The sequence below is a fragment of the Colias croceus genome, chromosome 9 (genome assembly GCF_905220415.1).
Source record: "Colias croceus chromosome 9, ilColCroc2.1".
Lineage (NCBI taxonomy): Eukaryota > Metazoa > Arthropoda > Insecta > Lepidoptera > Pieridae > Colias > Colias croceus.
In genome coordinates, this window is record NC_059545.1 from 6,538,279 (window position 1) to 6,553,028 (window position 14,750).

General features: G+C 34.1%; 1 protein-coding gene across 1 annotated transcript in view; it reads left to right on the forward strand.

Annotated features, from left to right (window-relative positions):
• The window catches only part of LOC123694569, a 43,881-nt gene extending 32,290 nt beyond the window's left edge, over positions 1-11,591 (forward strand). Inside the window, exons 5-6 of the mRNA XM_045640035.1 lie at positions 10,454-10,634; positions 11,167-11,591. Of these exons, the coding sequence (XP_045495991.1) occupies positions 10,454-10,634; positions 11,167-11,451 (466 nt within the window). The 3' untranslated portion in view covers positions 11,452-11,591. The remainder of the gene's footprint in view (positions 1-10,453; positions 10,635-11,166) is intronic.
• Positions 11,592-14,750: the final 3,159 nt, after the last annotated feature.

Genomic DNA, 14,750 nt, shown 5'->3' on the forward strand with positions numbered 1-14,750 from the left:
GAATGTTTACAATGTATTGATCAATATACGTACACCTTTAAGCTTGACTAAGAGTATAGAATTCCCATATTTAAAATAATGCTCATAATCACCTCCTTAAGGACGCTATAACGTATTTTTACAAAAACACGCTGTTTTTCGGTACCATTTTAACTTAAAGCAATTACACGTGAGAACATAGTAATATCTTAATTTAAAGATAATATATTCAGCTCTACGTTCATCTTATAAAAATTGTACGACGTCATACAAAATTGTCGCTGAAATACGTTTTTTCCATCACAATAAACGCATAAAATGCAAAAAAATGGGGTCTAAACCGGTACCATTTTAGGAAAATTAAGAGCCTAATCTATCTTCTTAACTATATCTTATTGAGGGATATATAGTCCTTTATATATGGTGTAATTTTTATGAATCTAAATCAAAATTTTATTTCAATAATGAGCTAAATTAAAAATACTTGTCGATTTCTTCATACATTTTGTTCTCGCGGTTCGTCAGACCGCGCTCAGAAGCGCTCTTGGAAGGACGGGTGTATCGCTCCTCGTGCCAAAAATAAAAACGAAATAAAAAAGATTATTGTGCGTGCACTGTCTTTTTCGTGATTTGAAATATTTGATACTTTATATGAGTAAAGTTCTGTATAAGTTGCATATTCCAATTATTTGTAATTTAAAATTATGTTTTTAAAATTACCTTGCCTGAGATCCTCTTTTTTATGGGTTGTTGAATAGATTGGTGGGGTAAAACAATTCAAGATGGCGTCGACGAAAATTTGGCTCTTTTTCGTGATGGGTGTCATTTTCATAGTTTTTGGGGTAGCTATTACCGAATATGAGGTCAAAACTATAATCCAAGATGGCGCCGACAAAAATTTTACATCTTTTCGTCATGGGTGTCATTTTCATGGTTTTTGGGGTAGCTATTAACCAATATGAGGTCAAAACTGAAATCCAAGATGGCGCCGACGAAAATTTTACATCTTTTCGTCATAGGTGTCATTTTCATGGTTTTTGGGGTAGCTATTAACGAATATGAGGTCAAAACTATAATCCAAGATGGCGCCGACAAAAATTTTACATCTTTTCGTCATGGGTGTCATTTTCATGGTTTTTGGGGTAGCTATTAACCAATATGAGGTCAAAACTGAAATCCAAGATGGCGCCGACGAAAATTTTACATCTTTTCGTCATGGGTGTCATTTTCATGGTTTTTGGGGTAGCTATTAACGAATATGAGGTCAAAACTATAATCCAAGATGGCGCCGACAAAAATTTTACATCTTTTCGTCATGGGTGTCATTTTCATGGTTTTTGGGGTAGCTATTAACCAATTTGAAGTCAAAACTAAAATCCAAGATGGCGCCGACGAAAAATTTGACATCTTTTCATCATGGGTGTCATTTTCATGGTTTTTGGGGTAGCTATTAACCAATATGAGGTCAAAACTAAAATCCAAGATGGCGCCGACGAAAAATTTGAAATCTTTTCGTCATGGGTGTCATTTTCAAGGAGTTGGAGTCAATATTAATCAATATGAGGTCAAATCTAAAATCCAAAATGGCGCCGACGACAATTGGACATCATTTCGTCACGGGTGTCATTTTCATGGTTTTTGGGGTAGCTATTAACGAATATGAGGTCAAAACTAAAATCCAAGATGGTCGTCGAATTTCAAGATGGCGTCATGGTAATACTGTCGCGTTATGGAGCAAGGCGGCGATTTTGGTATCTATGAATCTCGCCCAAGAAGTTTCACTCCTGACACGTTTCCTCGGCACACACGTTCTTTTTTATTTTATTCTCTTTGTTTAAATGTTTTAGATAAACTTTTTTTTAAATAAAGTTTAGCGAATATATTTAAAGAATATATTTAAAGTTAATAATATCTGTCAGAATATTAACATTATTGCCACAGAGTTGCGTTTTATATTAAATTTCTAAATATGCATTTCAATGTTCTTTAAAATTGTTTTTTTTTTAAGACTTTCTACAAAACTGTGGTTGTTAACGTTTTTGTTATTTTATTTAAGTTTACTTTAAAGGAGTAAGAAAAATATACCTGCTGTTGTCTCAAAAACTTTGAAAATGACACCCATGCCGAAAAGATGTAAAGTTTCGTCGACACCATCTTCGATTTTAGTTTTGACCTCATGTTGGTTAATAGCTACCCCAAAAACCATGAAAATGACACCAGTGTCGAAAAGATGTAAAATTTTCGTCGGCGCCATCTTGGATTTTAGTTTTGACCTCATATTGGTTAATAGATACCCCAATAACCATGAAAATGACACCCATGACGAAAATATGTAAAATTTTCGTCGGCGCCATCTTGGATTTTAGTTTTGACCTGATATTGGTTAATAGCTACCCCAATAACCATGAAAATGACATCCATGAAGAAAATATATAAAATTTTTGTCGGCGCCATCTTGGATTTTAGTTTTGACCTCATATTCGTTAATAGTTACCCCAATAACCATAAAAATGACACCCATGAAGAAAATATATAAAATTTTTGTCGGCGCCATCTTGGATTTTAGTTTTGACCTCATATTGGTTAATAGCTACCCCAAAAACCATGAAAATGACACCCGTGACGAAATGATGTCAAATTGTCGTCGGCGCCATTTTGGATTTTAGATTTGACCTCATATTGATTAATAGCGACTCCAACTCCTTGAAAATGACACCCATGACGAAAAGATTTCAAATTTTCGTCGGCGCCATCTTGGATTTTAGTTTTGACCTCATATTGGTTAATAGCTACCCCAAAAACCACCCACATTTGCAAATGTGTTTGCTACTTAGGAAAAGTTCAGATTTAAAGATATAGGTAATGTGAATGTGTGGTAACGAATTTAATTTATTTCATTCCGACTGTTTCTCGGAATAACATACATTTACTAAGAATTGCTTACAATGCCGGGTTTAATATATTGCCGGTAACATATAATATTATGTATGATAATAATTCTTAAAAAAGTATTTTATACATTTCTTAAAAAGCTTCGATATTGTATACAATAATACAATTCATATTCAAATTGTTGTAAAATAGTCACACTTTTTTAAGTTGGTTGAATACACTAAAATACTTATAAGGATCGTACCTACTAATAATAGTAACAAAATGAATTTTTAAAGTTCCCAGTAATCTTCTGGAATCAATTTCAATAAAAATATAAAAAAAAAATAATAATATCAAGTATGAAGATGGTCTATAAAATGGAATGCGCTATGTTTACGTCTTTTACGTGAGCGTGATGTTCCCGCGAACCACGTGGCGACGTTAGATACCTAAATTTGAGTAACGCAGATTTGTGACAGCGTCCTTAAGTCCGATCCTCTCGATCATCATCCGGCATCCCCTAGTAACAAAAGTGAGCAACCGCTTAAAACCCTTTTTGAGTGACATTGTCTAGTACCATTTGTACCCTATCTGAAATGTCAAGAAAGGTCGCAATAGTATTTAGTTTCCTTCAGTGACTTTAGTTTATACGTTCGTATTATGATTTAAATAAAAAAGGTATAAAAATGTGTATGAAAATCGAATTAAATAATAACACTTATCGTTATATATAGACATAGAGATATAGGTATAGTTACATTTAAATATTAATACCTAGCTTTAGAGATACGGCAACATAAATTAGTGATTAAGTACCGTATACACAATCTGAGGTCAGACGTGCCATTAAAATACATTTTATCTGAAGTGAATTTATTGTTCTAGAAAACTAAGTAGACAAAACACTAATAAATGAAGTCGGTTAAAAAGAACACAATCACAATATCTTTAAACTTTTAAAACATACGAATACAAAATAAACGACTATTTAAAACTGTATAAAATTAATATAAATCGAATATACCTAACATTATCTACATAGGTATGCAGAAATCTTATGAATTAACAAAATAAAACTTATATGTAGATGTAACTACGTTTACGTTATAGAGTTAAGGACGCGTTTACGAATCTGACAAAAATAAGCAGTTTTTCGATGCATTTTGCGGCAAAATAATACAAAACCAAATTTGACTAATAATTACCATAGATAGATTACTCCTTAATCTTTAAATGGTAGGAATTATTTAATCGAAAATTTTGGTTTATAATATTGTAAAAAATAATTTCCGTTGCCTCTTCACACAAAATTGACAATATCGTGATGAATATAGAAGCATTTTTCTATTATTTAATAAAATAAATTTACTTATTTAAAAATATTTTAAGTAAGCAGACATGTCCAACTCAAAAAGGTAGGAACTAAAACTATCAAAATGTTACAAATAAGCTGAGAAAAAAATTAAAATCAAATCTTATTTTTTCACATATTTAACTGTAACGCGTGATACTTATTGCATGGAAATAAGGGTTATTTTATTTGACACTATCTTGATTTATTGTACAAAAATTTGTAATGAAATATTTTAGTAATTTAGTCGGCGCTCGGACGCCTTTGTGAGTAGACGCTGTGACGCTTGTAGGCAGCTCCTCGTTTACGAAAAGATCGCTGTACGTATACAAAATATTTGACCTAATAAACTTGATCATTGACGCATTCTGCACCGACAACCAAGGCACACCAAGGAAAGATTTTATTTATAGTTTTTCATACTTATGGGATTATAAATTTCATATTTAGTTTCTGACTTGATGGAGTGACCTGCATGTGTACTTCGAAGACTGCTACTGGAACTAATAGACGAGTAGAGCTAGGTGTGCCGAGTTTGGGCTCGTTTTGTTAGTTATGTTGAGACCTTACCTCCGGACTTGATGGAGTGACCTGCAGGTGTACTTCGAAGACTGCTACTGGAACTAAAAGACGAGTAGAGCTAGGTGTGCCGAGTTTGGGCTCGTTTTATTAGTTATGTTGAGACCTTACCTCCGGAATTGATGGAATGACCTGCAGGTGTACTTCGAAGACTGCTACTGGAACTAAAAGATGGTTAGAGCTAGGTGTGCCGAGTTTGGGCTCATTTTGTTAGTTATGTTGAGACCTTACCTCCGGACTTGATGGAGTGACCTGCAGGTGCATTTACAAAATATGTTTTATTAATTAATGTAATAATATAGTGTCGACTTATAAAAATACTACAGGTTTGCCGGCAGCTTCGCCTGCATCATTTTTAAATTTAACCCAAATTCGGCGCCATTTTGAAATTCTTTGTTAATTGACCGATTTCGTTCAAAATCGATATCTGAGGATCCTTAGGATCACAAAACAGGAAACTGTTACCAAAATTGAAAAAAAGTCAACGCCATTTTGAAATTTTCTGTTATTGTACCGATTTCGTTCAAAATCGATATCTGAGGCTCCCTGGGATCGCAAAACAGGAAACTGGTACCAAAATTTTATAAAGTCAGCGCCATTTTGAAATTCTTTGTTATTGTACCGATTTCGTTCAAAATCGATATCTGAGGCTCCCTGGGATCGCAAAACAGAAAACTGGTACCAAAATTTTTAAAAGTCAGCGCCATTTTGATATTCTTTGTTATTGTACCGATTTCGTTCAAAATCGATATCTGAGGCTCCCTGGGATCGCAAAACAGGAAACTGGTACCAAAATTGAAAAAAAGTCAACGCCATTTTGAAATTTTCTGTTATTGTACCGATTTCGTTCAAAATCGATATCTGAGGCTCCCTGGGATCGCAAAACAGGAAACTGGTACCAAAATTTTAAAAAGTCAGCGCCATTTTGAAATTCTTTGTTATTGTACCGGTTTCGTTCAAAATCGATATCTGAGGCTCCCTGGGATCGCAAAACAGGAAACTGGTACCAAAATTTTAAAAAGTCAGCGCCATTTTGAAATTCTTTGTTATTGTACCGATTTCGTTCAAAATCGATATCTGAGGCTCCCTGGGATCACAAAACAGGAAAATGGTACCGAAATTTAAAAAAGTCAACGCCATTTTGATTTTTTTGTTATTGTACCGATTTCGTTCAAAATCGATATCTGAGGATCCTTAGGATCACAAAACAGGAAACTGTTACTAAAATAAAAAAAGTCAACGCCATTTTGAAATTTTTGTTATTGTACTGATTTCGTTCAAAATCGATATCTAAAGATCTCTAGGATCACAAAACCGGAAACTGGTACCAAAATTTAAAAAAATCAGCGCCATTTTGAAATTCTTTGTTGTACCGATTTCCTTCAAAATCGATATCTGAGGATCTACGATCGCAAAATAGGAAACTGGTACCAAAATTTAATAAATTCAGCTGGTAAAGAAGCAAAATATACAATTCTTGCAGTTTCTATGTCAGTTAACTGTCGAATCTTTCTGCCAGCGTAACCAGCAGAGCTGAGTTTGATCCTAAGGATCCTCAGGTATCGATTTTGAACGAAATATGTCAATTAACAAAGAATTTCATAATGGCGCCGAATTTTTTAAATTTCGGTACCATTTTCCTATTTTGTGATCCCAGGGAGTCTCAGATATCGATTTTGAACGAAATCGGTACAATAACAGAAAATTTCAAAATGACGTTGTCTTTTTTTCAATTTTGGTAACAGTTTCCTGTTTTGTGATCCTAAGGATCCTCAGATATCGATTTTGAACGAAATCGGTACAATAACAAAGAATTTCAAAATGGCACTGACTTTTTAAAATTTTGGTACCAGTTTCCTGTTTTGCGATCCCAGGGAGCCTCAGATATCGATTTTGAACGAAATCGGTACAATAACAAAGAATTTCAAAATGGCGCTGACTTTTAAAAATTTTGGTACCAGTTTCCTGTTTTGCGATCCCAGGGAGCCTCAGATATCGATTTTGAACGAAATCGGTACAATAACAAAGAATTTCAAAATGGCGCTGACTTTTAAAAATTTTGGTACCAGTTTCCTGTTTTGCGATCCCAGGGAGCCTCAGATATCGATTTTGAACGAAATCGGTACAATAACAAAGAATTTCAAAATGGCGCTGACTTTTTAAAATTTTGGTACCAGTTTCCTGTTTTGCGATCCCAGGGAGCCTCAGATATCGATTTTGAACGAAATCGGTACAATAACAGAAAATTTCAAAATGGCGTTGACTTTTTTTCAATTTTGGTAACAGTTTCCTGTTTTGTGATCCTAAGGATCCTCAGATATCGATTTTGAACGAAATCGGTACAATAACAAAGAATTTCAAAATGGCGCTGACTTTTTAAAATTTTGGTACCAGTTTCCTGTTTTGCGATCCCAGGGAGCCTCAGATATCGATTTTGAACGAAATCGGTACAATAACAGAAAATTTCAAAATGGCGTTGACTTTTTCAAATTTTTGTAACAGTTTCCTGTTTTGTGATCCTAAGGATCCTCAGATATCGATTTTGAACGAAATCGGTCAATTAACAAAGAATTTCAAAATGGCGCCGAATTTGGGTTAAATTTAAAAATGATGCAGGCGAAGCTGCCGGCAAACCTGTAGTATTTTTATAAGTCGACACTATATTATTACATTAATTAATAAAACATATTTTGTAAATGCACCTGCAGGTCACTCCATCAAGTCCGGAGGTAAGGTCTCAACATAACTAACAAAATGAGCCCAAACTCGGCACACCTAGCTCTAACCATCTTTTAGTTCCAGTAGCAGTCTTCGAAGTACACCTGCAGGTCACTCCATCAAGTCCGGAGGTAAGGTCTCAACATAACTAACAAAACGAGCCCAAACTCGGCACACCTAGCTCTACTCGTCTATTAGTTCCAGTAGCAGTCTTCGAAGTACACCTGCAGGTCATTCCATCAAGTCCGGAGGTAAGGTCTCAACATTACTAACAAAACGAGCCCAAACTCGGCACACCTAGCTCCACTCGTCTATGAGTTCCAGTACCAGTCTTCGAAGTACACTTCGGCAAGTACTTGTTTACCAAACAATCACTGTCCAATGAAATTAGATAAATGGTATCTACTTTTGTGACCATTCAACGTTACAAACTTTACAAATCAAAGTAAAGTTAAAAAAAACATAGCAATAAAAATAAGCTCAATTATCAAGTCGTGTCAGTTTACTCATAATTTCGCCGCTTCGCGCATTTCGATGTGTGTGTGAGCCGTGCACGTGTAGTAGTAAGACTCAATACCTAAAATTGATGCGCGTCAATTTGTAAATACGTCCTTAAGTTTTAATTGCGATTCTTTATTCTGTGTATTTTAAATTTTTATATAATATTCTTTAAATTATTTAAATGTATGTAATTCGTATATATATATATATATAATATATATACATATACAATACGGATAAAGATAAAATATGAATTGGTATACAGGGTGTCCCACTATCAGTATACTAAGCGCGAAGAAACTTGTAGTTTTGCATACACTGATCACGAAAAAAATACGTAAACAACAAAGTTACGTCAAAAAATTTTTACTTCATTTTTCCTGAAAATCCATGTTTTCTTCTCTAGCTTCGCGCAGCCGTATATGCCGCTTCGCTATTAAGAGCATTTTGTCTATGAAAACATAATCTTAAACGATAGTTCACGTGCTGGTGGCAAAGTGGGCGGGTTGCTTGTTATGGTTGTACACATAGAGTTTAAAGAATTCATCTATTTGAAAAAAAAATGCGCCTAAAATTTTATAAGTATTTTTTACGAACGTATGCAAAACTATAACCCCCTTTGAGCTTAGTATACCAACAGTGGGTTGTGGGACACCCTGTATAAAATGTATATAATACTTACTGTGGTATTAATAATGAATGGATGGTGACTATTAATAGTAGACTGTATACCTTTTCGCAATAACTGAAATAGATAAATCTTTTATCTGAATAACCACTTTCATCGTTTACATGACTAAATTGCATTTACATCGAAAAATAAAATAAAGAAATATATTTCAGAAATATCCAAACAAAATAATTAAAACCGTAAGTATTAAAAAATATTGAGTAACTAATTTGGATTAAAAACATCACCATGATTCCAATCCCACAATAATGTGCTAAAAACATACTTAATTTTTGTTGCCTATTTTACATTAAAACAAATAAATTAAGTCTAAAATATACACAGCAGATGTAATGCTATAATAAATCTTGAGCTATATTATTTCATATTTGCAAGTACCACGACAGGTACCATTTGTTTTTAATATACATCATTATAAATGTATGACGTACGTATTAAATTCCCAATAATTTTACTTGCAAATTATATCGAAGTTTAAGCTGATCTTTTTATAATTTGAATACTTGTTCAAATTCCAGATCTTTTTGGGCATTTTTGACGAAATATATGTTCTTAAGTTATGATAAATATAAAGCCAAATGGATCCTGGTTTTAATAGTATAGACAACCATTGGTTATACCAGCAACACTATCATTAACCGACTTAAAAAAAAGGAGGAGGTTATCAATTCGGCCGGTATGTTTTTTTTTATGTATGTACACCGATTATTCCGAGGTTGCTGAACCGATTTACGTGATTCTTTTTTTGTTCGAAGCGGGATGGTGTCCAATTGGTCCCAAAAATTTTATTCGGATAGGCCCAGTAGTTTTATGAGCATTTTTGTCTGTATTTGTAAATGTTGCAAGTGCAAGTTTGAAGTCGGTTGTTTTTTTTTAACGCAGTTACCTATCACTTGTACTTTTATAATTTTTATTTTACATTGTTATTATGTTATATTGTATAAAAATAGTTTGGTACAAAATGTAAGTAGATAAATAACATAAGGCGTCACAGATAAGATACCCAGTCTGACCAGACAGAGCCTGATTTTCCAAATCGGTATTTTTTTAATATTATACTCAATTAAATCTGTTATATTCCAATTTCTAATACTCTGGATGGAATGGAACAACACTTATCTTGTACAATTTATATTAAGTTGTATATTTTGTTATAGGCTCCACTTTCTTTCGTTTCCTTGAAGGCTTAAATTGAATCTCTAGATATTCAGTTAAAATCCTTTTCATTCATAAAGGTAAATTTTTGTAACGTTTTCCTCGTAATATGTTGATGCCCTTTGTTATCTTTTCGAATGATTATATTTACAAGTTACCTTCATAATAGAATTCTCGTTGTTTTCGTTGATAATATTGTGCTAAAATATTTCATTAAGCAGTAAGCTTGATTAATAAATTATATAGGTATTAATATTAAACAAACCTAGACATCTTCCTATCTCATTCCTCCTTTCATTGGTGTACAGGGTAGACTATATTAATATTTTTTTTTTTTTGTTTATAAAAAACATAACTACCACTACTACATTATACACTATAACATAATATAAAATTATAAACTAATGTATTTCATACTGTTTTATAAATAAGTCGAAGTTAACAGATTCATATATTCCTACTAACCAGGCAATCTGTTAAATGTCGAGAACATATTTTAGTGTTTATTTTTAATATCTCACAATTTGCGTAGTTTTAGTTGTCATATAGCTCTTACAATCATGTCCACACTATCATAGTTTTAACGCAATTTGTTCTCTTTTCAGGGAATGGGAGAAACAACAAAGGCTTCAGGCGATGGTTGGCCGTCTGCAAGAGATGGTCGAGCAGGAGACGCGAGCGCGGTCGGCAGCAGCGGCGGAGAGGCTCGGCCTGCCGCCCAGCATACAGCTGCCGGACGGCGAGTACGGCCAGGACGCGCACCTGCAATTACGAGTCCCTTATCAGGTCAGTAAGTATTGCACTTTCGATAAATTATGCACGCATCTGCACTTCACATGTCTGGTTGTATGTTGCGAATGTATTTTCGATGTTGGACCATTTGTGAAAATATAAACATATGAATTAACCGTTATTACATATTAGATAACCAAAGGTACCTTACTAATGTAGAGCTGAGGCTAAACCTGGGTCGTTACTTGGTATCAGTTAGTAAATCTATATCAGCAATTAATAGACTCATTAAAAGTAAGTACCTATATGTTTCAGCTATAGATTACCAAATCCTAGTTCGATATTTGTTGTGTAGTGTAGTGTCTTAGGGTCAATCTCTACCTATTGTTTGGATATATTTATAAAATTATCTAATAATTATGTCCATATACCAAAAATGTCTCATAGTAGATATGGTAAACAATTTAATGAGTGCGTAGGATTCTTATCATCGAATTGAATTAGACATTCCTCTAAGTCTAGAGGCTAGATAAATATTTATATATTTAGTGAAATATATATAGTTAAGTCAAATTTCTCCTTCCAGCAAGCCGAGCTGACGAGAAGCAGCTTTCAACCTCCGCCGAACAAATGCGTAAGCGACGTGCCCGAATGGGCAGGCGCGGTGGACGCGCCGAGCGCGCGACGCGGCGGAGGCGCGGGCGGGGGCGCGGGCGCGGGCGGCAAGAAGGACGGGCTGCTGCAGAAGGCGACGCGGTGGTGGGTGCGCATGGGCGCGCGGCCGCCGCCCGCCTTCCTGCCGGCCGCCGCGCCGCCGCCCTGCGTGATGGTGCCGCGCCGCGCCGCGCCCTCGCCGCCGCCCGACGCGTGACGTCGCCGCGCCTCCGCATCTCTCTACCATATCACGCTTACATTCCATTATCGGGACGATCAGACTCGCCGGTGTGCCCGCGCGTCCCGGAGTATTATAGACTTGATAATTTATTTATTTGGGACTCGAGCCCCGAGCGGGCCGCGGAGCGCGAACTCGAACGCGTACTTTGTGATATGTGCGACGGAGTCGTCTTGTGACAGTGAGCCGTTCGGCGAGTGAGATACGGCGGCCCGGCGTGGCGGCCGACCGCCGGAAGAAGAGTAACTAGTCTTGATACTTTAATCGGTTTAGAAATAGGAATAATTGTTTCTATTGAAATTTTATGAAACGAGACGAGGTTTCACTGCCCGCTATTTGTGTTATAGGTGTGTATGGCATTGCATAGAGTGTGCGTCCGTGTTCCTCGCACTGTCTTTGAGTTTTGTAAAAACGAAGACTGAAATAAAATAAAAAAGTATAACACTTTAAAATCTACATTGAAATATGTTGTCTTAGCTAAAATTAATTCAAATAGAAACAATTAAAATTATAATATTTAATGAATCTTTCGAATGTAACCTTTGATGATATTGTATATTATGAAAAAGGTCAGTCAACAGTAAGCTAAACGTGTCTTGCAGTGTACAGTTTCATATATAAGTAACCTACTTTAAAGTTAATTTCTATCCAACAGCTACAAATCTGTGTTTAAACAACTTTTATATTTATTTATAATTTATAATGATGTATAAAATTAAAATGCATATCAGTACAGTAGCGGCAAGGAATATTAATTTACAAAGCATAGTGACTATTTTATTGTAAATATTGTGTCTAATTTAATACTAGAGTAATAATGACCAACCGCCAAATTATGACGGTCATTTCAATTGAGTGTTTGCTACATTCCATATTTATGTTGAATTATTTCGATACGTACTGTACTTGCTTTTGTTTATCTGTCCTAATCATGCTCACATACATAATATACTCAGACATGCCACCCTTTGCCACCGAACAACTACAACATTATTATACTGACAATAATAACTGATAGTGAGTAATGTTATCAATGCAGATAAAACGCATTAGAGGATAGTCAAAGTCATTGTTTAAATGATATTGGTTGAATTAGTTTTAAATTAAGAGTGTATTTATTATGAAATGTTTTATTCTAAGACTGGTATTTCTCACCCTGCTTGCTTGTTCGAATGTGTTAATATTCTATGTATGATAAATGCATATTGGTGCTAATGCTTTTCCATAGCAATAGTGAAATGTATAAACGTTAAGAACAAAATGTAAGCACTAGACAAATTACTTATATGTATCCATTTTGTGCTGTGTCCCAATATTAACTAATGAGGAGAGTATGTCTGCAGAAATATATATTTTTTTTTTTGTAATGTTATTTTATCTCTTCATTAGTAAAGTGTGAGTTTGTGAATAAACTTAAAGACCAGAAAAATATTGTAATCTAAACTGGCATGTATTGCAAAAAAAACGCAGGATGCTAAAATACTTCTTTAAGTTATTCACTAAATTTTGTACACCTAACTACTCCTACAAGTCTTAGAAAGATAAGGTAGTACAAAACGAAAATTTAATAAGTTGTAACATCTGAATTTTTCTAATTTTTATTTATCTAAATAAATTTTCATTAATATATTTATAACTAATTTAAAATCGGTCAATAAATTGATAAGAGTTATTTATTATTGCAATCTTTTAGTTTTACTTTGTACTCTAAAGACATACCTACATACATTTACGTCGTCAATGATCTACTCAAATGTACCATTGTATAAGTATTAAGTACCTACTGCTGTCTGAGTGTTCTATAGTACTACTGTCCAAATATTTATGGATTGAATGATTTACATGTTAGTTACGCTACAACAACAATCCATTGGAATTCGAGTTGATGACGGTTACAATTTGTTAATTTGCTATTTGTTAAATGAATTATATAAAATGTCAATTTAGAATAATTATACAAATATAAATTGTGTTCCGATAATTATAAGTAAAGGATTACTATTTTGCCTTTGGGTCTTAAGAATTTGTGCTTTCTTGAGCCTTTATGCCTAACATTTACACTTAGCAATTTTCGCGTACTTATAATATCATATTTTATTATCAGCTGCGAAGAAAGCATAAATTATTCATGCAACAAGTTCTTATGGCCCAAAAAGTCCAAATAAGTTTGAAAGCTTATTGTAACTGACATTAATGAATCTTTGGGCGTGTCTTCATAATATTGTAGATACCTATTTTCATAGTCATAATTTTTAAGACGTGGTAGAAAAGCAATCCTTGTACAAATGCTATGATAAAATATAAAAGTTGTTTAAAATAGTTTCACAGAATAGTTATTTAATCTAGATAACGAACAATATTCCATTTGTCATATAAATAAGTGAAAGCAGAAGCAAATTATTAATAATAAAAAAATGCATTAAATTATGACCTACCAGTAATTAATATGGAATTTCATTTGAATCCTCCTTTTCTTATTTCTTTCTATAAATATGATGAAACCTCATTATATACTAAATGAAGCTATTTAGTACTTCTTTTGCTGCTGATTTAGTAGAGATACCTACGGACCCGGGGAAGGAGCCGTGGGTTATGCCGGAATCTTACTAAATAGTCCATTGAAAAGTTACATTTGGGGTTGCGTTTTTTAGTGGACGCAATTTTATTTTTTTGATGTGTAGGTCAGTGTGAAGATATCACCAAGTTTGTTGGATCGCCACCTTTGTCCCACGGCCGCCATCTTGAAACTAGCAGTTAAATTGGTTTTTACGATATATCTCTTAAACTATTAATCTGATAATAAAAAAATGTTAACATAACAAGTGAGTACCTAAGTACTATTTTAAGTACTCTTTACTATACTTCTTTAGCGCCACCCTAATTTAACAGTTGTTTTTAAACAGTTAACGGTATGTCTTAGCCAAGAAGCTAAGCTTAGCAGAGCTATGGGAAGCAGGTGTAGCCGTTGCTCATGTCATCAAATTGAAATCACTAACTAAATAATAAATCTTTAGAAGGGTCAATTCTGTACATTGAAAATATTGAAAATATAAATAGCAGGGAGTATTACTGGATCGATACCAAACCCAAAATATAGGTACCTACCTATGTGTTTAAAAAAATTTTACGAATTCGATGAAACTTGGTATATAAATGTAAACAGAATGATCCTGGGCATAAAATAGGATACTTTTTATCCCGAAAAAATACGTAGAAATAAAATAAATCTTAATTTTTCCGTGCGGACGAAGTCGCGGGCGGAAACTAGTGATTAATAA